This window comes from Podarcis muralis, chromosome Z, assembly GCF_964188315.1.
Source record: "Podarcis muralis chromosome Z, rPodMur119.hap1.1, whole genome shotgun sequence".
NCBI classification, from domain to species: Eukaryota; Metazoa; Chordata; class Lepidosauria; order Squamata; family Lacertidae; genus Podarcis; species Podarcis muralis.
The window spans coordinates 15,211,175-15,234,307 of NC_135673.1; the positions used below are offsets into that span (position 1 = coordinate 15,211,175).

The window sequence follows — 23,133 nt, forward strand, 5'->3', positions numbered from 1 at the left end:
TTTTCCGGCTGTCTGTCAGTGCAGGACAATGTAATTTAGGGTTGGTGAACCTGTTGTCCTCCAGATAAGGAAGAGCCAGGAAGCTTATACAAGAGTCAGGGAGAAACACACCATCCACTCTGGCCTATTAGATGCAACTATAGCAAGGCTGGGAAACTTTTGGCCCTTAGCTTTTATAGGAGGGGCTTGTAGGGTTGTAGCTAACTAAGTTATACTTGGAGTAGACCCACTGAAATGAATGAGCCTGAATTAGACATAACCATAACACTGGATACAGTGGTTAGAGTGCTGGACTAAGACCTGAGAGACCAGGGTTCAAATTCCCTCTCATCCATGAAGCTCACTGGGTAACTCTGGGCCAGTCGTTGCCTCTCTCACCCTAATCTACCTCATAGGGTTGTTGCTCTGAGGATAAAATGAGGAGGGGGGAGAACCATGCATGCCACTTTGAGTTCTTGTGCGGGGGTGGGGGAAGGTGGGATATAAATGTAATAAACAAACAGATATAAGTGCAATAAACAAACAGACAGACATGCAAACTCAGTAGTCTTTAAAAAATCATCGGGCCCTTTTTAATCAAAATGGTGTTTGATACATTAATCTAACCAATTTACTAAACATTAAAGTCACGCTGTATGTGTATAAAAGCATGCGCTCTCTCTCTCTCTTTTTCACACACACACACACACACACACACACACACACACACAGGCCTACTTTCGCTTGAAAGCAAGGCTCAGAGGATGAGAGCAGGGGTCTCTTGGATGAGAGCGTGGATGCAGAAGAGTTATCTGTTACTGAGGCGCTTTGCGCTCTGAGGGCAACCTCCCTGCGGCATAACCTGGTTCACAGAAGGCAGCCCTTGTAAAAATCAGAGGATGGAGTGCGGATCCGAGCGATCTGATTGGAGGATGCCCCATGGGGGCGGCCGGGGACCCCACCACATCCTCGTTAGCGCTGACCTTGGCAGGAGTGCCGGCTGCTGATGAATAGGCTACAGTCCTGGACAACGCTCCTGGGAGCGGCCATATTATCTATTATTGTCCCATCAGCGCCTTCCTGAAATGCCCCTCCCAGCTTAGCACACCACAGACCTTAGGAAGGGAATAAATCTATGTCTGGGATGAAGAGAAGGGGAAGGAAAAAGAGGAATGAAAAATGTCCTTTTTATGGCTCTTTGCAACAAAAGGTGGCCACGTGGCCTGTGCAAAACAAGTTTCCTGGGGAAGGAGAGGGAGGTGGAGAAAACACACACACACACACACACACACACACACACGTTGAACAGCTCCTCTAATCATGATGCAATGTCTCTTGACCTAAACTGGTGCATGACCTTCCAAGGTAAACAGCCAGTTAAAGCCGCCTTACCATTTTTCTTAAGAACCTATGAAAAGCCCTCATGGATCAGGCCAAAGGCCCACCTAGTCCCATGGCCAACCAGAAATCCAAGCAAAAGAGAGCCCTCTCTCCAGAGGTGTCAAGCAAGTGGTATTCAGAAGCATTGCTGCCTCTGACTGTGGAGGCAGAGCATAACTACTGTGCTTAATAGCCATTGATAGCCTTCTCCTCTATGAATCTGCCCAAAGAGAAAGCTGTTTTAAAGCCATTCAAATGGTCATCATTGGCTCTTGCAGGAGTGAGTTCCATAGTTTAACTATGAGCTGTGTGATGAAGGACTTTCTTTTACCCATCCTGAATCTCCCAGCATTCAGCTTCATTAGATGTCCCTGAGTTCTAGTGCTATGAGATAGGGGGGGGGGGACATTTAGCTGATGGAGGGGGATACCATTTCAGATAGGGATGACTTCCCCTACTGAAGACAGACAGGGTCTTCAACTTGCAACTTCGTCTCTAGAGGGGAGAAGTCATCCTGTTTCTCCAGTCTGACCCTGCCTGCTGCAAGGGATGGTTGGGTTTCTCCATGTAAATATGTGAAGAGAGAAAAAATTGCATGTTTGTTTTTTGTGATTTTTTTCTTTGTCTAGTCCTCTCCTTCCTCTTGTTTGCTAGATCATCATTCTGAGTGGGTGTTTTCATTGTGTTTCCTGTTGGCTGCCCTGCCTCCCTGCTTCTTCATTTCTACTTCTCCTTCATTCTCTTTCTCTCCACCCCCCCCCCCCGGTTGTCTGGGGAAGGGGAAAATGTAGGGGGCAGGTATGGATTCTGTCCCAACTGCCGGGCATGCATGGGAGAAGTCAGCAGGGCCAGGAACTTGCATTTCCCACCTCACTAGGGCTGCCACTTTTGGTCAGGCAAAATAAGTTCCCAACAGCTCAGAGGAGGAGATTTATGCATTTGGAGATTCCAGGCAAGCAGCCTTTGGTGATTCTCTAGGTTCTTTGCCAGAACAGGCGGGGGTAAGTATGGGGAGCCCCCACTCTGATTCTGAGGCTTTCCTTAATTCAAAAAAATTCCCAAAATTGCTTTCATGGGTGAAGGGATTGATTTCCTTGGTGGTGGTGGTGGTAGGGTTTCCACCCAGACCTGCTTGATACGCTTCATCACCATAAGAGTAAACACAAACACAAGCAGTCCACATGCAGGCATAGGGAAAAGTGGATCTATTCACAAGATACGGCTTGATACCCCTCCTCCTCCTCCTCCTCCTCCTGCTTGCACCTGAGCCCTGAGGTCCCAGGACTCCTTTCTGGTTAGGCCTCCTTTGCCACCAAAATGGGCTAAAACGTCTGTTCCTCCCATTCAGGCGGTAGGTAGGTCAAGAGGGAGAGGCCCCCCTTAGAAGAGGAAGTGGCTGAGGTTAAGAACCAACTTTGGTTGCTCTCTGCCAAGGCTTTCCTGCCTTTATTAAGAAAGGCTCGTCAGGTGCTGCAATTGCTAGAGGGAAACAAACACCTCCCCTTGAATCCTCTGCAATATCTTTCGGAGGTGTCAGTCTGGAAGTGCCCCAAGTAGTGACCATGACATCTGATGCAAGCCTGTTCAGATGTGGGGCACATCTAGGGTCCCATGTGGTTCAGGGTGTCTGGTGGTTCAGGAGACCTAACTCAGCTTCAACGTGCTGGAGCTCAGAGACATTCAGCTAGGGTTGAAGGCCCACATCATGGTTCAACGCATTGCAGCATTTGTCAGCACTAGAGGCAGTTGCTGTTGGTTTGCAGATTGGTATGGAGAGGAGCCCTGGGGCGTTACCTTTTGTGTTTTTGCCAAATTGCTTGCTTGTGTGTGTGTGTCCTTCCTTTCTTGTACTGAACTCCAGTGATTGGTTTGATGTATGGGCACCTGCTTGAGGGTTATTCTGCTCCGCTGCTACTCAGTCTGGAGAGACAGTATGACTCCACCTCTCTAGAGAGGATGTTGCAAGTTTAAGACTGCCTTTTTCCAGTAGGAGGAGTCACCCTTATCAAAAATGCCTATAAACTGAAATTCAATGTAAGATTTCCCCCCCATTTTTTCTCTATACACTTTTCCATGTCATGCATCATTTTATCAACTTCTACCATGTCACATCTTATTCACTTCTCCTCTAAACTAAAATGTCCCAAATACTGCAGTCTTTCCTCATTTTGCATTTATATTCCACCTGTCCTCCAAGGAGCTATACTATACATGGTTTTCTTCCTCCCGATTTTATCTCCACAGCTTTGTGAAGTAGGTTAGGCTGAGAGTGAGTGACTGGCCCGAGGTCACCCACTGAGCTTCATGGCTGAATGGGGATTTGAACCCTGGTTTCTCAGGTCTTGGTTCTAAACACTAAACCATCCTGGGTCTCAGTGGGATGTTTATCACAATTAAGGTGCCCTCAGAAGGCTAGAAACACAATTAAACATTTTAAACTGATGTTGTTCACTGTTTTATGGCTCTGAACTGCTTTGAACATAGTAACAAAGAAAGATTCCTTAAATTGAGTCAGATCATTGGCCTATCTAGCTCAGTGCTGCTAACCCTGACAGGTAGCGGATCTCCAGGGTTTCAGAAAGGAGATATTACTGGCCCTGCCTGGAGATGCTGGGGATTGAATTTAGGAGCTTCTGAAAGCAAAGCAGATGCTATGCTACTGAACTACCGGCCCTTTCCAGGAACGTAAGTTGCATTATGCAGAGTTGGTTCATTGGCCCATCTAGCTCAGTACTGTCAGCACTGACTAGCAGTGGCTCTTCAGGGTTTCAGATGAGGGTCTTTTCCAGCCCTACCTAGATATTGAGCCTGGGACCTTCTAAATGGAAAGCAGATACTCTACCACTGAGCTACGACCCTTCTTGGAAACGCAGGTGGAGGCTTTATACTGAGTCCAATCACTGATCCCTCTAGTTCAGGGGTGTTCATTGTGGTGCCTTACACTGTGGTCATGGATGTGAGAGTTGCAGTCCAGCAAAATCTGCAGGGCCCCACATTGGCTAGCCGTAGTCTGCCCTGACTGGCAGTGGCCCTCCAGGGTTTCAGGTGGAATGTTCCACTTCCCAGGTCTACATGGAAATGCCAGCTATTGAATCTTGAAGCTTCTGCATGCACGGCAGATACTGCCACACTACCTTGAGTCAAACTATCAATCCATCAAGCTCAGTATTATCTACACTGACTGGCAGCAGTTCTCCAGGGTTTAAGGCAAGGGAAACTCCCACCCTGACTAAGATTGAACCTGAGACTTTCTGCATGAAAGGCAGATTCTCTGCCTCAGGGTGACAGCCCTTCTCTCCACTGCAAATAAAGTAAATAAGAATTGCGTGCAAAACAGTTGTTTAATTAAGGGTGCCAGGAACTGTAGCTCTTTGCGGGTAAACTATGGTTCCCAAGATTCTCTGTAGGGAAGGCATATGCTTCTGAATGACAGTTACAGAAAACCAGAGGAGGAGAGAGGGCTTTTGTGCTGGTATCCTGCTTGTGAGTTTCCCACAGGTCTCTAGCCAGCTGCTGTGAGGACAGCGTGCTGAACTAAACATTGTCCTGATCCAGCAGGGTTGTCCTTATGCTTTAAATGTGCTTTTAAATGTATGGTGAGGATGTGACCGGCATCTGGCCCAGCAGGCACTTCTCTCCATTGGTGGTAACTCTTAAACCTGCCACTCAGAAGAGGAATGGGTTAAATACCACCCACCCCAGTTTTCTTTCCTTTTTAACCTAAAGTGGGTCTAATGAGCCAGTAATTTGATTTGGTCTATAACATGCTTTTAAAGCGAGGGGATAAATACAGCTGGCCTGCATAAAAGGTAGCTATTAAAGGCTATCCGGGATAGGGCATAATAACTTTAAATTAATAGCTCCCCCTCTTCTCTGTCAGATCCCGCACTTTGGCCTTACTTGGGATTTTGCCATATTTATTCTTTAAAAGGGCGGGCGGGGGGGGGGAGCAAACTTTCAAACCATGCCTGCTGGTCTCTCGGGCAGCCATTTAACCTCCGTTTATGAAGAAATAAAGGGAAATTGATGCTGATTCCAGCCTGCTTCGGGGGATCATTGTGCGGTGTAAGAGCTATTCTGCCTGCAATTTACCGGTCGGCCTTGTCATCCCCATGACGGCTGCTTCTGATCAAGATAAAGCTTTATAGCCAGGGCATTTGCTGCTAACAGCAACCTAATGCTGCATTTTCATTTGGCTGCAATTAATGTTAATGCCTGCGACGAAAATTGTCATTAAAGACCATTTTAAAATCCATTCAATTTGCATAGGCGCAGCCCATTTGCTATCGGGTAAAATACTTGCTGTCGTTCATCACATCTTCCTTTTCCAGCCATTTCCTCCCCCTCCCTCCCACCCACTCCCTTTTTTAAATAGAAAAACCAACTTTATTAGCAGTTTGCTCTCCCCCACTTTAAAACGTGAGATCTGTAACATCACAGCTGACCCGGCACCATGCAAGGAATAATATTAATAATAATAATAATAAGTTTTTAATTACCTGTATTTGTAACCCGCCCATCTGGCATTTTACAAGGTATGCAGAATATAAGAGCCTGGCTGCTGGATCAGGCCAATGGCCCTTCAAGTCCAGTATCCAGTGGCCAACCAAGATGCCTCAGTGGGAAACCCATAATCAGGATCTGAGCCCGAGTACTCTCCCCTCCTGTAGCTGGTAAGAGATTGAACCTGGGACATTCTGCATGCAGAGCAGATGCTCATCCACTGAGTTATAGATGCTTCTGATAAACACAGGAAATCTGTCAGGCCATTGATCCATCTCCCTCTGTGTTGTCTGTACCAGGAGCAGGGAACCTTTAGCCATCCGGACCTTGCTGAACTACAACTGCCATCAGCCCCAAGAAGAATTACCAGACTATATCTCCACTGCATTTGCCATGAATTCATACCAATCTCTGTCAGCGGGGATGTCAGTGGAGTTCTGGAGTGCTGCGGCAGCCCTGTGGGGGCTCAACAGATCCCAACCTGGAGTTCCCCTGACCTCACCACTTCTGGCTTACCCTGCCCCATCCTGCTGAGTGCAGCCTTGCTGGTACTCGGAAGACACTACAGTGGTACCTCGGGTTACATATGCTTCAGGTTACAGACGCTTCAGGTTACAGACACTTCAGGTTACAGACTCCGCTAACCCAGAAATATTACCTCAGGTTAATAACTTTGCTTCAGGATGAGAACAGAAATCGTGCTCCAGTGGCGCGGCGGCAGCAGGAGGCCCCATTAGCAAAAGTGGTGCTTCAGGTTAAGAACAGTTTCAGGTTAAGAACAGACCTCTAGAACAAATTAAGTTCTTAACCCGAGGTACCACTGTACTGGGTTCGCCCAATCCCCCAAGCCTCTATTATATGAGATTGGAGCATACAAAAAGAGAGAGGTAAATAACAGGGGGAATAAAATCAGTTTCTTCACCGCTACCCCTCTGTGGAATCCCTCAAGGAGGTGCCCCACTTTCTTCTGCTCACCGTGCTGGCCTCCCATATGTCATGTCCGCAGGTACTTTCGGAGGCGTCTTCTTGAAGCGCCTCTCATCATCCTCGCAGAGGCGGATGTCCTTTTGCTTGCGGTACAGGTTGCTCTCGTGTGCTGTGACAAAGCCGGCCTTGACGGCTCGGCTGTTGCAGGCCTTCTGGTCGCGGGGCCTCTCCTTCTCCGGAATGCTCTTGGGCTTCATAGAATTCCAGTGGCCAATGGCTATGGGGAGACAACAGTACAGTCGTACCATGGTTTTTGAACAGAATGCGTCCTGGAAGTCTGTTCAACTTCTGAAACGTTTGAAACCCAAGGCGCAGCTTCTGATTGGCTGCAGAAGCTGCTGGAGCATCCTGCAGCCAATCGGAACCCATGGAAGCCATGCCAGACGTTCAGCTTCCGAGGCAAAGTTTGTTTACTTCCGGGTTTGCGGTGTTCAAGTTCCAAGTTGTTCGTGAACTAAGCTGTTCGAAAACCAAGGTATGGCTGTATTTGTGTTATGCAGTGAAGAGTATTTGTGGAAGCTGTTCCTGTGCAGAGACTGGCCAGGCAGACAGGGTGGTGGTTGAGGTTAAAGCAGTTCACGAACTGTATAGCTTTCAGGTTGAGGACTGTGTGCTTGTATTTGTGTTTATATATTTTGGAATTTTTGAACACCCTACCTGTTGACATCAGGCAAGTGCCTTGAGTGAACTTTTTTCAGCATCTGCTAAAAACATTTTTTGTACGGGCAAACCAATACAGATATATAGAATGCTGACTTGTTTTAATCTGGTTTTTAGCGTTGTTGATTTTTTTAAATGTTTCAAATAGTTGTTTTTGATCATCTAAATTGATAATCTCATTGTTTTAATCTTTTGATAAACCACTTTGAAGTTTTCCATTTTGTTTTTACAATGAAGTGGTATATAAATTTTATGGTGTGTGTGTGTGTGTGTGTGTGTGTGTGTCTGAGAGAGAGAGAGAGAGAGAGAGAGAGAGAACTCCCAGCACATAGAAAGCTAGTTGTCAGCGAGAAGTCTAAGCTAGAGACAATCTTCCTGAGGCTCCCCCCCCCCCCCAGGGGTGGACCTGGTTTCCCACTGTTGCACTATTAGTGTTGTGTGAGATATATATATGGGTGGGGGTGGGCAAGACAGAAATCATCCATGCAGTGTCTGTATACATAAATAGCATCCCTTCTACTTTAGCCCTAAGAATGGGGAATACCATGCACAGTGAATGGCCTCTCAAAACTAGGGTCTTTTACATGGGTGTTTGCTGCAGTATACCATTGATGCAATAGTAACATACCCATGCTGGATTCATACTGGACTGTCTGCACATCATTTCACATCATTAGTTGTACTACACCACTTCCACAACATTACCACATTACTACCTATGCCCCCTGCCCACTGCCTAAACATTTATGGTACAAAAAGTTACAGGATTTCAGCAGAAAGTTACGGGACATACACTGACAGGGAATGAAGCAGTGCATCCTCCCTAGAACTTTAGTAAAGCTAAGGTAAAGGGACCCCTGACCATTTGGTCCAGTTGTGGACGACTCTGGGGTTGCGGCACTCATCTTGCTTTACTGGCCAAGGGAGCCAGTGTACAGCTTCCAGGTCATGTGGCCAGCAAGACTAAGCTGCTTCTGGTGAACCAGAGCAGCACACAGAAACGCCGTTTACCTTACCGCCGGAGCGATACCTATTTATCTACTTGCACTCTGATGTGCTTTTGAACTGGTAGGTTGGCAGGAGCAGGGACCAAGCAATGGGAGCTCACCCCGTCGCGGGGATTTGAACTGCCGACCTTCTGATCGGCAAGTCCTAGGCTCTGTCGTTTAACCCAGAGCACCACCTGCATCCCAGAACTTCAGTAGAGCACTGAAAATGGGATGGTATAGCACCTCCCTGTCCCCAGACACCACTCTGAGTTCAATATCATCCACGAATGCACAATTTTTAAATGATGTTTTGGGGGCCCAGGATAATGCCACATGAAAAGAGAAATTCAGGAAATCACAAAAATGCAAAAGACAGCACACTTTCTTCCTCTGAAAAGTGTGGAAAGGTGAAAATGTATCAGCGGAAATTAACAGGAAAATGCATCCTTATGGCCCTACCTTCGGCAACGCCTCCGTCCAGCCCATGCAAATATAACCCATAGCTGAAAGCATAGCCGGGGAGAGTGTAGCAACTTCTGCGGGGTTTCCCAAGCTCTGGCTGCAAAGAGAAGTAAAAACAGTCATCTTAAATATTCTACCAGCTAAATAACTTATTTGCAGTCATGAAACCCTCATTAGCTGTGAGCAGAATAAATCACACAAAGTAAATTCACATGTAGAAATGCCTGATTAGTGCCAAGGCTCTGCTTCAGCATAGGAAACTGCTTTATATTGAGTCATACCATTGGTCTGTCTAGTTCAGTATTGTCTAGATTGACTGGCGGTGGCTCTCAAGGATTGCAGGCAATACCTATCTTTCTCAGCTTTTCTTGGAGATGCTGCTGGAGATTGAAGAAGCGACCTTCTGCATGCTGGTCAGATGCTTAACTGCTGAACTATGGCCCCTTTCCAAATAGGAACAGAGGAAGCTGGCTTACACTGAGACCAACTTGCCCAACCCCGCTCCAGGACAGATCAATCTAGATAAGTTTGGCAAAGTCCAATCTGTGATTTTGGTAGTTGCCATTCTTTAGGATTATCAATAAAGTATTTTATAAAAGTATGCCATATTTCATTTGTAGCATTCAATGCACTTAATCTCTTTTTTAATTCCTCTGATACAGAATAGACCATACAGTCTGTTTCCAATGAGAGATACACAGATTTTCCCATTCTTTCCAATTCTGTGCCACTATTAGGCGTGCCACTGCTAAAAGAAAAGTGATTAGTTCATTATAACAAAGGTCAGATTGCCCTTGTTTGAAAATAGTTAACAATTCCAGATTTGGAGTACATTCCACATGTTGACCCGTAATATACCTCATTTATGTAAACACCCTCTGACAGAGGGGCTTTATATGTTCAACACACCCATCACATGTGAAATGTTGTACCTATACTATTGCAGCCTCTCCAGTACAATGGTGGGATAGTTTTATTAATATAACTACACTATGTAATGGTGTCAAATGCCATCAGTGTAGTAATTTAAATGTATTTTCTCATATCCAGGTTGATACTGATTTTAGTGGGTTTTTAGCCCACATTTTATTCCAATCCACCTCTGCAATCTCTATCCCTGACTGGCAATGAATCTCTAAGACTTTAGACAGGTCTCCCAGCCCTGCTTGGAGATACCTTTAGGGACTCAACCTGGGACTTGGGACCTTCTGCATGTAAAGCAGGTGCTCTGCCACTGAGCTACAACCCATCCCAGCATCTGTTTTCAAATATTATTTCATGGCATGAAGAAAGTGTATATAGAATTTTTTCTCTCTCGCCCTCTCATTAATACTAGACCTCAGTTGACATCTGAATAAAGCTGAATGTTGGAAAATTCAGGACAGACAAAAGGAAGGACTTTTTCACACAGCACAAGATTTAAATATGGAATTTGCTCCTGCAATAGGCAGTGATGTCTGCCAACTTGAATGACTTTAAAAGAGTTGGCCACTATGATGGACTAGATGGGCCATTGGCATGATCTAGCAGAGCTGGAAAATATTTTGATTTTTTTTACAGAGGCAGAAAAAAAATCTCCAAGGGTTTTTTTGGTTGGTTTGGTTTGGTCACCATTAGAAGCAACAATTTCACAACAGCTCTGTCTTTCTTTTTTGCACTCTCTCCCTCTCCATCAACCTAGCATTGTCCTGAGAGATTTGTGTGCATGGGTTCATATGTATGGGAAATGGTGGTGTCCACACAGAAAAATATGGCAGAGAATATTTAGATGAAAATCTGTATTGTGGCTGCATTTCCCCCTAGGACAAAAGAGAAAAACCTTAAAAGAAATATTCCCAGAGAAACTGTCTAACCCACACAAGATCTGCAAAATTTGTTTATTGCATTTATATCCCACCCTTTTTTCTCCAAGGAACTCAAGGTGGTATATGTGGTTCTCCCTCTGCCCCCCACGATCTGGGCAGTAGTTGGCCCAAAGTCACCCAAGTGAGCTTCACAGCCGAGTGCAGGACCTCTTCTACGTCTTAGTCAGACACTCTAGCCACTTCATTACACAACCTCTCCTCACAAAATCCGTGCTGCTCTTGATCCAAAGCAGCTAGACCCCGACTCAAAGATTCCCCTTGTAGCTACAACCCTACAAAGAAGACCTCCAAATTGCGCTAGAACCATGAAAACATTTGTGTGAGCAGTGGCGTAGCGTGGGCGGCGCAGGGGTGGCCGGCCGCACCGGGCGCAACATCGGGGGGGGGGGGCGCTCGCACTCACAGCTCTCTGACTCTACCTGACTCACTCACTCTCCATGGGTTAGGGGGCGCAAATTACTTGCCTTGCCCCGGGTGCTGACAACCCACGCTATGCCACTGTGTGTGAGTCCCTACAAAGGGCCCACCCTTCGCAGGCAGAAAAAGTCACTAAAACACCAACTGATGGACAAGTTGAAGCGGGGGAAGAAGGACAATATGGGGGTGGCCAGAGGAAGGCTCAAAAGAGGGCATGGGGGGGAGAGTGGGCACACAATAGCTGGCCTCTTTTTATTTAGTTTTAAAATTAACTCCTTTTATTCCCTTCTGTGTACCCTGGCTTTGTGGTGTCTGTGGGATTAAGTGACCTCTGATCACTTCTTTGTGCCTTGACCAGGATCTCCATGGTGAAGCCAGCCAGAGATTAGCCCTCATAATGACATCATATTGTCTTAAAGGGGAGGGCAGGGCTGGGGAGAGCCAGACCAGACCAGAGGCTTTTGGCGGAGTGGTTTGACAGGAGGCCTGGGAGGGCAATGCCTTCAGGATGGCCCATGTTCGTGAATAGGGATGGAAGGATCTGTCAGTTTTGGTGTCTCATTTTTCCAATCTTAAATTCAGTCCTCCGCCTTTCTGCAGCAATTTGCTTTTTTTTAAAAAAAAGTACTTATGAAAATTTGGCAGCATTTATTCAAATCAACAGAACTTTGCCATTTTGACAAATATATATATTTTTTGCAAGCAATTTCTTTTAATATGCATTTTTGTATCTTCTTGTTATTATTCCACATTTTGTTAAGTTATTGCATTTATATCATACCTTTCCTCCGAGGAGCTCAAGGTAGTATATGTGGTTCTCCCACTCCCCTTTTAACCCCCTGTGAGGTAAATTAGCCTGAGAGTCAGTGACTGGCTCAAGATCACACCCAGTGAGCATGATGTGCCTGTACATTTCATCCACTTTGGCCAAAAGCAGAAGAAAATTACAGCTGCATTTAGATTCCCTGTTATTGTTAATGGGAAAACTTGGAACTTTGTTTTATACAGGGCAGTTCAAGAGCCAAATTGCAGATCAATTATGAGAGCATCCACAGTGACCCAGGAACACTGCAGAATTTTAAGAGACACACAATGTAGTGATATTTCAGTTTCTGGTTAACAAAAAAGCTGGTGGGTTAATCTTTAGCATCAGTGAGATGTGCAGAATGGCAGAGGGAAGTACTGCAATGTGACACAAGGTGGCAGCCTTCTTTCCAGCCACATCCACCACCTCATCCCCTATAGCAGCCTGGCCTCATCTTCATCTTTTCACCAGCTTTGGCTAGAATGCAGATTCCCCCGCTTTCTTCTCCTGACAGCTGTCCCCACCAACAGACAACTTCATTAAACCTAATTAAGATGTAATTTCGCTGCCTTATTTCCACTCTCTCCGCTGTAATTAAAACCCATTTCTTGCTATCTTCCAGGCGGGCCTAATAATTTTCTCTGGGCACCTTCTGAAAGCTTTGCTCCCTTTATGGCTTCGATGATGGCAATCGAGCCTCCTAAACACTATTTATATGGCCACATTTGGAGACATCCTGCCTCAAATGTAGAAGGGGACAGAACCTTTAGGGAACCTAAAATTTAATGCCAGATTTCCACTGTTTATTATAGGAACACAGGGTGCTGCTTTAGATTGTTTTGCTCAGACCAGGGGTTATTCTCGCTTCCTGGAGATGCCAGGAATTGAACATGGAACCTCCTGTGCTCTTAGCTACAGACCTTCCAGTAAGACACAGGAGCACAGGAAACTGCCTTATACCAACTCAGACTAATGGCCCAAGTGGCTCAGCATTGTCTAGCAGCAGCTATTCGGGGTTTGGGGCTGAGAGGCTTTCCAAGCCCAACCTGGAGATACAGATGACTGAACCCAGGACCTCTCTTGCTCTCGGACCTGCAAAACTCCACGGGTCAGCTACCTATCCTAATGCATGCATATACAATTCTTTGCAGTGGCCCGTTTACATCTACAAGTGCAATACAATGTTGGGGTATGGGGTATGCCAGCCAGTCTATTCCATTCCATTCCATTCCCTCTCCTTGATTGTTTGATGCAGGGTCTCCAGCCTAGTAATGGGTACAAAAGTTCATATACTGAGGTGTGCCTTAAAAATGCACATATTCTTGAAAGGAACATACCAAAAGAAAACAGAACAAGAGAAAATGACTTCGCAAAAGATTTGCGTTGTAGGCAAAATGTGTGCATGTGATGAAATCCTCAAAAAGGCTGTTTCTAGATTTGCAGTGAGTGCCCCCAGACTAACAGCTCTCTGCAGCACTATTTTGTAGCTGCTACAAAGTTAGGGGTTAATATTTGGAGGGAAATAAAAAACATGAACAAACGAATGAAAGAAAAGCAAATGAAATCAAGTGGGTCCAGGATTTCAAATTTATATATATATTTATTTATTTATTATTTGTAAAAACCACCCTTCATCTGAAGATCTGAGGGCAGTTCATAGCATAAAAGCACAAAATAAAAACACAAAATACATAATGAAACAAGAGGAAAAACAAAACAAACCCATAACCCATCCAAATGCGTCCTGTAGGCTGCTGCAACCACTACTGCTTCCTTGAAAAGTGACCTTGTGTACTTGTGGGGTTGGATGTTCAGAAAACGGGTGGGGCGACCCTTCTATGATGAAAGGTTGCAGTGTGTGGGACTTTTAGGAAAAGTGAGTGAGAGGTTAGAAGTTGGTAAAATTGTCCATGGTATGGAAAAAGTGGATAGAGAAAAGTTTATCGTCCTCTCTCATAAAACAGTGGTACCTCCGGTTACAAACTTAATTTGTTCTGGAGGTCCGTTCTTAACCTGAAACCATTCTTAACCTGAGGTACCACTTTAGCTAATGGGGCCTCCTGCTGCTGCTGTGCTGCCAGTGCGCGATTTCTGTTCTCATCCTGAGGTAAAGCTCTTAACCCGAAGTACTACTTCCAGGTTAGTGGAGTCTGTAAACCGAAGTGTTTGTAGCCCGAGGTGTTTGTAACCTGATGTGTTTGTAACCCAAGGTACCACTGTACAGTGGTACCTCGTCGAGCATCCGGGATCCATTCCGGAGCCCCAGACGCTCGATGAAAGAGATGCTCGACAAAACATCGCTCTGGTGCGTGTGCATGGAGCAGTTTTGCGCTTCTGTGCATGCGCAAAGCAGCAAACCCAGAAGTAACCTGTTCCAGTACTTCAAGGTTTGCCACGGATGTCCGCCGAAATAGACGATTGATGGGGCGGATGTTTGTGGAGGTATGACTGTATTAGAATTTGTGGGCATCCAATGAAGCTGAATGTTGGCAGATTCAGGACACATTTAAGAAGTCCTTTATGCTGCTCATAATTAAACTTGGTTAAATATGTTTGTTTTTAAAGTAAAATGATTTAATATGCATTAAGGTTACATTTCGTCTTTTTTTGAAATCAATAGTTGTGATTGTTTTGATTTCTACCATGGAACCTTTTGTAATCATAAACTGCACATCCGTTTCCTTCTGGGATGTTTTACAATAAATTCAGTAAATCACCCAGCTGTGTCCTATATTTACTTATTGGTAATCGTATCAACTTAATATTCCTAAACTGTTTTTCTTTCATTTCCTTTTTCTGCAGCCTGTTATTAAAATTCAATAAAATATATTTCGAAATAAAAAAAAATAGTTGCTGGATGCCCCAGAAAGGGAGAGTGCTCTTGTACTCAAATCTTGCTGGCAAGTTTCTTGAAGGCATCTGCATTGCTACTGTGAGAATAGGATGCTGGACTAGATGGGCCATTGGCCTAATCCAGCGGAGCTCAGGACATTCTTTCTGCAGAGCAGGAGGCCTCAGTGAAGGCTCAGGAGGGCTCAGAACAGCTATGGGGGGAGTCTGAACAGGAGATGGTGACAGCAGTTGAACACCTTGTCGCCTATAACCAGGCAACGCCTTTGCAGGGGAAGCAGACCCACCCTCTCTGACAGAGCTCACGTTCGCAATCCCAACACCAACATTTCCATGATGTGTGTGCCCCACTTTGTCTTTTAAAGTGTCGCAGGTGGGTTCCGAAACTTGTTGGGATATCTTCATTGCTTCCATCCACTGCTTGCCCTGCTTCTGAAGTGTAACTTCTGAGCACTGTGTCTGCTGCTGAGCCTGCACCATCATCTGACTGAATATGTATCTCTGTCTTACTTACAAGGCAGAGCCTTTGTCTGCATGTACCGTCTGGGAGAAGGATACCAGGGTTGAGATTTGTGGTGGTACTGAGGAAAACGTGTTCTGCGTGCTTGCAGCAATGGCCAGAAGCTAGTGGTTGGTGTGAACTGGCTAGTGCCCCTTACATCACCAATTCACTTTCCACTAATCCCCAGAGCATTGTTGTCACTATTTTTAAAATGTTGTTTTTTTAAAAAAAAGAAGAAGAGGCAGATGATGAAACTACAAACTGATAAATGCATGGGGTTAGGGTGCGTGAGACTGACAACTCACTTAGGGTTGCTGTGTCTGATGGTAACAGACCCATTGAAATTCATGGGTCTGGCTAATTTTGAAATCCATGCATTTCAGTGGGTCTAATCTGAGTAGGACTAGCATTGGATACAGCCGCTAGCGCTTAGAGTGATGGAAAGCCTATCTGCCATACATGTTGCGAAGTCAGGAGGCAGCCATGCTCACGATGTGGGTAAAGAAACTGCTCTAACATCTCTTTAAATATGACGTCTTTCTTCACCCCTAAATGGGTCTGTCCCTCATCAGAAGCTTCTGCAAGCCATGAGGTCACACCATTCCTTAACCTGTTCAAGAGCCCTGCTTGTTTCCTTCCCTTCTGCTCTGCTTCGGATGTGTTTTTATTATTTCATTACACTCCCTTGCATAGTCAAACTCCTCATCATGCTCCCATTACGATTATTATTTCTGATTTACGGGTCCATGCCAGGCGGAGCAAAGGCCCGAAGTCTTCCCCCACCCACCCCGCCTCCTTTCCTCCACAACAGCTTGAAATCAAGCCGTTCATTTGCATTTACATGATCTCGCTGCGCAGCTTATGAGATGGAGAGATTTATTTGCTACTTAGCTTGATGTTTGATTACACTTGGAGAAGGCGGAGAGCTACAAAGCGTGGGGGTGTGGAGAGGCATGTGTTGGAGAGCGTCCCTGAGGGAACTGTAACACGGCACATCGGGTTTAGTTAGATGATGAAGAAGGAAAGGTTTCATGGTTTGGAAGGGGACGGTCGTTTTATCAAATATGCGGGCATAAAAAGGGAGTGTGTGTGGCCACCACCGCATGTTGTGTGTTGTTTAAAAAGAAGCAGTTCTTTATTACTGCTGCTAATATATCCTTGTATTAGGGAGGGACAGATCTCTCAATATTGGTTTTCCTCATTTTCTCATGATACCATCTTGAGTTCACTTTGCCATGTTTTCACCTTGGCTTCTAATCATTATTATTTTAGAAAGCTCTGGTTAAAATGCACCGACATTTTAGTGATGCCCTTCTAGAATACACATTTTTGTGAGTATTCCCCCCATATTATAATGAAATTTTATATACATTATTTTCACAAAGATGTCTGCAAACAGGACATGAAGGCTGGCAACATTATCCCACCGTGTGGGAATCCCTTGTAGACAACCACAGTGCCTGGAGACAAAGGAGAAATGACTGGTAGGAGCGCAGAAAGAAGAAATGCCATGGTACACCTGCATCAGCACAACCAGACACCTTAATTTGCCCCAGCTGCAACAAAACGCGTATCTCCTGTATCAGTCTCTACAGTCATAGTATGTACTGCAACTCTCTAACGGTTTGACTTCACACCCAAAGGCACACTCTTTTATTGTCTCCTGAGACAGGCGGATGCCAACCAGTACAAATATGTGGTCCAAGCATACTTGGAATACTGCGAACGGTTCTGGTTGCCTCTTCTCAAAAAGGATACTGTAGGTTTGGGAAATGCTGAGAAAAATGCAACTATGATTATCAAGGGGTTGGAGCAACTCCCCTTTGAGGAAAATCTACAACATCTGAGTTTGGGAAAAGAGGAAAGGTAAATAAGGCAGGACATAATAGAGGTGTATAACATTTATTCATAGTGTGAAGAAGGTGAATAGAGATAAGCTTCTAGAACCCAAAGGCATGCAATGAACAAGAACATTGGAAGATTCAGGACAGGCAAAAGACAGTACTTTACACAGTGCGTAGTTAAACTATGGAACTCATTCCCACAATATGTAATGATGGCCACCAACTTGGATAGCTTTAAATGAGGATTAGACAAATTCATGGAGGAAAAGGCTACCAATGGTTACTAGTAATGTACTACTAGCTACAATGGCTATGTTCTCCCTCCACTGTTGGGAATCGCAAGCAGGAAGAATGCTGTTGTGCTCCTGTTCTACTTGCCAGCCTCCCATTAGGGCATCTGACTGGCCACTGTGGGGACTAGATGGGGCTAATGGCCTGATGCAGCAGATGGCAGATGAACAATCATCGTCCATATTCGATTGTGTCAGAAGAAAATAGTTGGAATTTAGCTCCGAGGCTGCCAAATTACCAAAAGATCTGCTGCCTTAATGAAGTGAAATTACTAAAAGGCTGCCTTGGCTGAGGAGTAGCCTCACAGTCATTGGAGAGACTGCCTAGAGGATCACAGACTTAATTGCTGAGGGCTTACAAAAACAGAATAGCCCATTATGGCTAAAAGAACGCTTGTTGCATCCCCCTGTATCTGACTCTCAAAACTGGCAGGCTTATTGCGGGCTGGCTGAATCTTGCCTCTTGTCTATATCACACTGAGCACAAGCTCTTGAATCTGAAGTGAACATTTTGAGATGGGGTTGGGTGGGAATGACTAGACCAGGCTGTAATTACTGAGAGAGTGGGGGTGGCGGAGGGGGGGAGGAGAGAAGAGTGAAAAAGAACAGCGGGTTTTTCTAATGAATGACAAGCTACTGGGTGGAAATCTAATTTGGTCTAATTAAGCAGCCTTTGTGAGGATTTGTCTTCAGATGAGAAGGAACCAAAGGAGATCTAAATGCAAATGAACTCTTAGGAATTCGGTTTTAAAGGGCCAGCAAGACAGAAAAGCACTTAAGAACAGGTTCTTTCTGTGTGTTTGTGTGTATGTGTGTGAATAGGAGAGGGGATTGGTAAGACTTTAACTTCCTACTTGAAAACAGGGTGCTTCTAAGCAGAAATAACTTTTTAAAAATATTTTTGTACGCCTAGTGTTGTGCACTGGCAATTGGCAAGGTCTGTGCACCGGAAATTGACAGCAAGACTTTACTATCTAGGCCCAGTTGCTTAGTAACTTTAAACATGTGATGTACGAGTCTATGACGGTATAACAGTTGCACAAGTGCATACTTGCTGTTCAATAAAGTTTGTGGAGGCCTTAAAGCTACTCAGAACCAAATGATGATAAAGCCACCTGTGTAGCAATCTATCATTAGAGATCACTGTCTATCATTAGAGAGTGTGTTTCGAGAACAAGTGAGGCTTTTATATCATTGTGAATCACAATAATATTTAATCCTTACTTTTTGTAAAAATAATAATGAGTAAGGGATAGGAAAGTGGTGCTAGTAAACAAAAGCGGCAAAAAGAGCAGCAGGAAATACTTCAACGTTTAAAGCTAATCCCGTCATATGGCTTTGTACAGCAGGCAGAAGCAGTCCTACATAATCCCTCTGATACGGAAAACTCATGTTTACAAACGGAAGAAAATCAAGTAGACTACACTGAGCAGTCTGAGCAGACTAAAGAACAACCAGTCAACCATTTATAGAATGCAGCCTCCCAAGAACTTCGATGAGAACTGTTGCCAGTAACTACCACTACAGGTACAGAAACTTCAGGAGAGGAGAAAATGACAATGAAGTGACCTTTGACCTACAGTCAAAGAATTAATACAAGGTGCAGAAGGAACATACTACAAGATAGTTACACCAAAAGAAGCAGTTCATGTTCATTACCGTCTTAAAGAATTAAAGGAAGTCCAAGTGTTGCAGACACAAAAATACCAACTGTTCATGCTACTAGTGACATTTCAGAGACAATAATGATTTAGGTTTCTGGATGACACTGAATAACGAGGAAATATTCTGAATTGAGAAAGGTCCATTGGAATGTCAGCACTGGGTTGGACCTCCTACCTAGAAGCGAACATATGGAACCAAGCCCAGTTCTGCTCAAATAATTTATTATATTCCACCAAAGTAAATGGAGAAACCTACCCCCTTGCACTTCCACCTGTACATCAAATAAGCTCAACCAGAAAAAATACATTTCAGCCACCAGTATATATATCAAATAATATTGTCATGGACTGGTTGAGCTCAGAGAAATGGTGGAAGGAACCAGCTGGGGAACCACCAAGAGAGAAAGGTTTAGAGCCCGGGGACTGGTGGTGGGACAACGTCGAGTGTGCATGGTGTAATTTACTACCAGCTCACTCCTGACATATTCTAGGAGAAAATTCGACAGCTTTTCCAAATGTGGAAACACTTTTCAGATTGTTGCTGTGTTTAACTGGTTACAAATGGTACTGGCGAAAGATCCCTTTCTAGACTAAAAAGAGTGATCTGTGGTCAGCAACGTCCCAAGATCTGTTGTGTGATCTAAGCATTCTCTGCATAGAAAACAATAAATTGTGGCTTGCTGATTTTAATGATATAATTGATAAGTCTGCATCCAAGAGAGCATGAGAGAAACTGTTCTGACTCTGTATGTAGTGTATGGTCTATGTCATTGTTTCCCAACCTTGGACCTCCAGCTGTTTTTGGACTACAATTCCCATCATCCCTTGCCACTGGTCTTGCTAGTCAGGGATGATGGGAGTTGTAGTTCAAAAACAGCTGGAGGCCCAAGGTTGGGAAACACTGGTATGTGAATGGTCCATGTGAACATCTTCATTAATGCCATACTTTCGTTAACTTATTAAGGGTTATAAATCTATAAACAATCATTTTATTAATGCTAAAATTTCAGCAATTTTCTGTTTTCATTGCATAGATAAAGAAGAGAATGTGGTTTTGTTTCTTATGATCAAATGCTATCAGGTTTGGGCCTCCCAAGGTCCCCTAGCCCAGGGCCTGCAGTTGCTTTAATTTGGACCCAGATTGCTCCAGATATTGCACCTGTGACTGTGTTTGCCAGGTCAGTCAGAGAAGTGTCTGGGCAGCAGCGTGGACAGTACACCAGCTATAGGGGTGGGTAAATCATGGGAGTTTGAGTAAAAAGTAAGCAAATTCCATATAATGTAAGAACATAGGAAGAGCTTTGCTTGATCAGGCCAATAGCCCATCTAGTCCTGCATCCTGTTCCCACAGTAGCCACTGAAAAGTCTGTAGGAAACCCACAAGCAGGACTCAGGCACAAGAGCCCTCTCCCCTCCTGTGGTTTCCAGCAACTGGAATTCAGAAGCATTACTGCCTCTGACAGGGAAAGGGAGAACACAGATATTGTGATTGGAGCCACTAATAGCCTTCTCCTGCTCCATGAATTTGTCTAATCCTCTTTTAAAGACATCCAATTTGGTGGCCACCATTGCCTCTAGTGGGAGCAAGGAGCACGTAGCAAGCTGGCCAGCCAATGGGTGCGGCTTTGGATCCTGACCGTTAGTGTTTTATTAACGTAACAAAACTGGCAGAGGAAGGACCCCGCCTCCAGCAGCCTTGTACCCCACAATTCCCATAAGAAATCAAATATAATCCTATTTAAGAAGCTTTAAATAATTTTGAGCTTTCATATTGACTTATTAAAATGCAGCTTACAAATGCGCCTCACTTGCAATCCTTTTACAAGAAAGGGGTATTTTTTTTTAAAAAAAAACCACAGATGGAAGGAAAGATGATTGGAAAGATCAGTGAGAGAAATAGATATTTTCTTCTCCAGTCCTTGTGAGATCCATTCTCTCTCTTCCTCTCCCCAGCACCCCTGGCACCCAGTCCAGTCCCAGACAGCTGTATGACTCTGGCTGGACTATTAATAGACACCAAAGCCTTTGGAGAGGTGTTATGGAGCGGGTTATATCTCCCTGCTTTTGACAGTCTTGTCTGTGCAGCGCAAGAGGCCCCGGGAAGTGGGGACAACAAATGGCAGACCAAGGTTAGGGAGCCTTGCTCAGAGCTAAAGGGAGACACTGTCTCCATGCAAACACCACCTGCCCTGCCCCTTGCCAAGTCCCTGGATTTTGTGCCACAGTGTGGGGACAGGGACGAGAACAGCGAGAGGCAAGCAGTCCCATGGGGACAGATCACCCTAGTATAGCAATGAGCCCAGTACTTGTCTGTTCTAATACAAGGTGTGGAAAGAGCAGACTTTATGGGGGGAAAGACATCCGCTAGGATTTTTTAATTTTGCTTTTTGGCAGGGTGGAACATGCCCCTTTCAAAGTGGCATCTTGAATCTTCACTCCCAGGCATGCTTCTGGCTTGGGCTCCTTAATGTAAATTGGTCTACTCTAAGTAAAACTTAGCTAAAACATGTGAACTTGCTGGATGGACCACAGGTCCATCTAGCCCATCATTCTGTTCTTACAGTGGCTGACCTGTGGGAAGCCTGCAAACTGGACATGAACCCTTCTTGAAGAGGGCTCTGAGGTCTGATCTCACAGTCGAAGGCGTAGGCCAAAGCCTTAGACCACAGTTGATTCAAGGCAACAGTTGCTCATCTCTTACGGCTGTGTGACTGAAGCAGTGGGGGGGGGGGAGCCTGTTGTAGTTCCACCAGTGACATTTGAGGTAGACCTTGTACCTTCAATGGAGGTAGCTGCAAATCTGGAACAGGGCTCTTTGTGTAAGGGGTACTTCCTGTTACCCAAGTGACTGGCCTTTCATGGCCCACGCATCAGTCAGTCCATCAATTGGTGCTGCAAATCTTAGTATTTGAGTGTTAAAATGTGTGTGTGTGTTAAATTGACTCCCTGAAAGCAAACCAACTTACAACCACTTAAAAATTCGCCCAAGGTTTAATACTGACATCTTCGTGGAACTCTGCTTTATCTCGCAGTCCCCAACTTGCAGGCATAACAGAAGGTCTTGTTGTGTCAAAATCATGGTGTGCATGTGTGTGTTTTTTAAAAAACATGGAGAGAGAAAAAATGTCACACACATCCTGTGACAGCTGCAACCAAAGTCCAACCCTCAGGCATGAATAAAAAAGTTATTAGTTGCATTACTTCCACGCGAAGTGGTTTGACATATTAGAATGTCACGATCACTAAAAAAGGTGTAATGAGCAGGGTGTGTGCTGTTGCCCATCAAGCTCAGTCTGTGAAATTTTGGCATGTTGAACGTACATTGCTGTGGGGTATGGCTTTGCAAGCATAGGCGGAAAATGAGACTGTGTATTCCAGGGAAGTGCAAGTCTCAATTTAATGGACACAGGCAAATTTATTGCATTTTAGGAAGGTTTAGGGTTGCCAGTTCTAGGTACAGAGGAGAAATTAAATTATTTTTGCATTTTGATGAGGAACTATCTAATTCACACTTCTTGAACCAATATGTGAAGCAATCTTTAGAAATTTGCACTTCCCTGAATTTTTACAAAGCAGTTCTTGGACCCCCAAAAATGTGTTTATTAGGGGAAAGTGTGCATGAAAATACATACAGTGGTACCTCTGGTTACGAACTTAATTTGTTCCAGAAGTCCGTTCTTAACCTGAAACTGTTCTTAACCTGAGGTACCACTTTAGCTAATGGGGCCTCCTGCTGCTGCCACCGCACGCTTTCTGTTCTCATCCTGTGGTAAAGTTCTTAACCCAAGGTACTACTTCCAGGTTAGCGCAGTCTGTAACCTGAAGTGTCTGTAACCCAAGGTACCACTGTATATTGTTGGAAATAACATGCAAAAAGGCATTATGCGAGGAGAAAGACTCTGTGTTGGTCGGAAAGTAATGGCTGTTTCCACCTGC

General features: G+C 44.7%; 1 protein-coding gene across 5 annotated transcripts in view; it reads right to left on the reverse strand.

Moving 5' to 3' along the window:
• The window catches only part of LOC114588941 (uncharacterized), a 131,907-nt gene that overhangs the window by 35,376 nt on the left and 73,398 nt on the right, over nucleotides 1–23,133 (reverse strand). For all 5 annotated transcript variants that reach the window (XR_013391451.1, XM_028714754.2, XM_077922766.1 and 2 more), the window contains 2 exons: nucleotides 8,958–9,057; nucleotides 6,838–7,066 (listed from right to left, as the gene is read on the reverse strand). Coding sequence is in view for 4 of the 5 variants with exons in the window: in XM_028714754.2 (XP_028570587.2) it covers nucleotides 6,838–7,066; nucleotides 8,958–9,057 (329 nt within the window). In the remaining variant the exon portion in view is untranslated. The remainder of the gene's footprint in view (nucleotides 1–6,837; nucleotides 7,067–8,957; nucleotides 9,058–23,133) is intronic.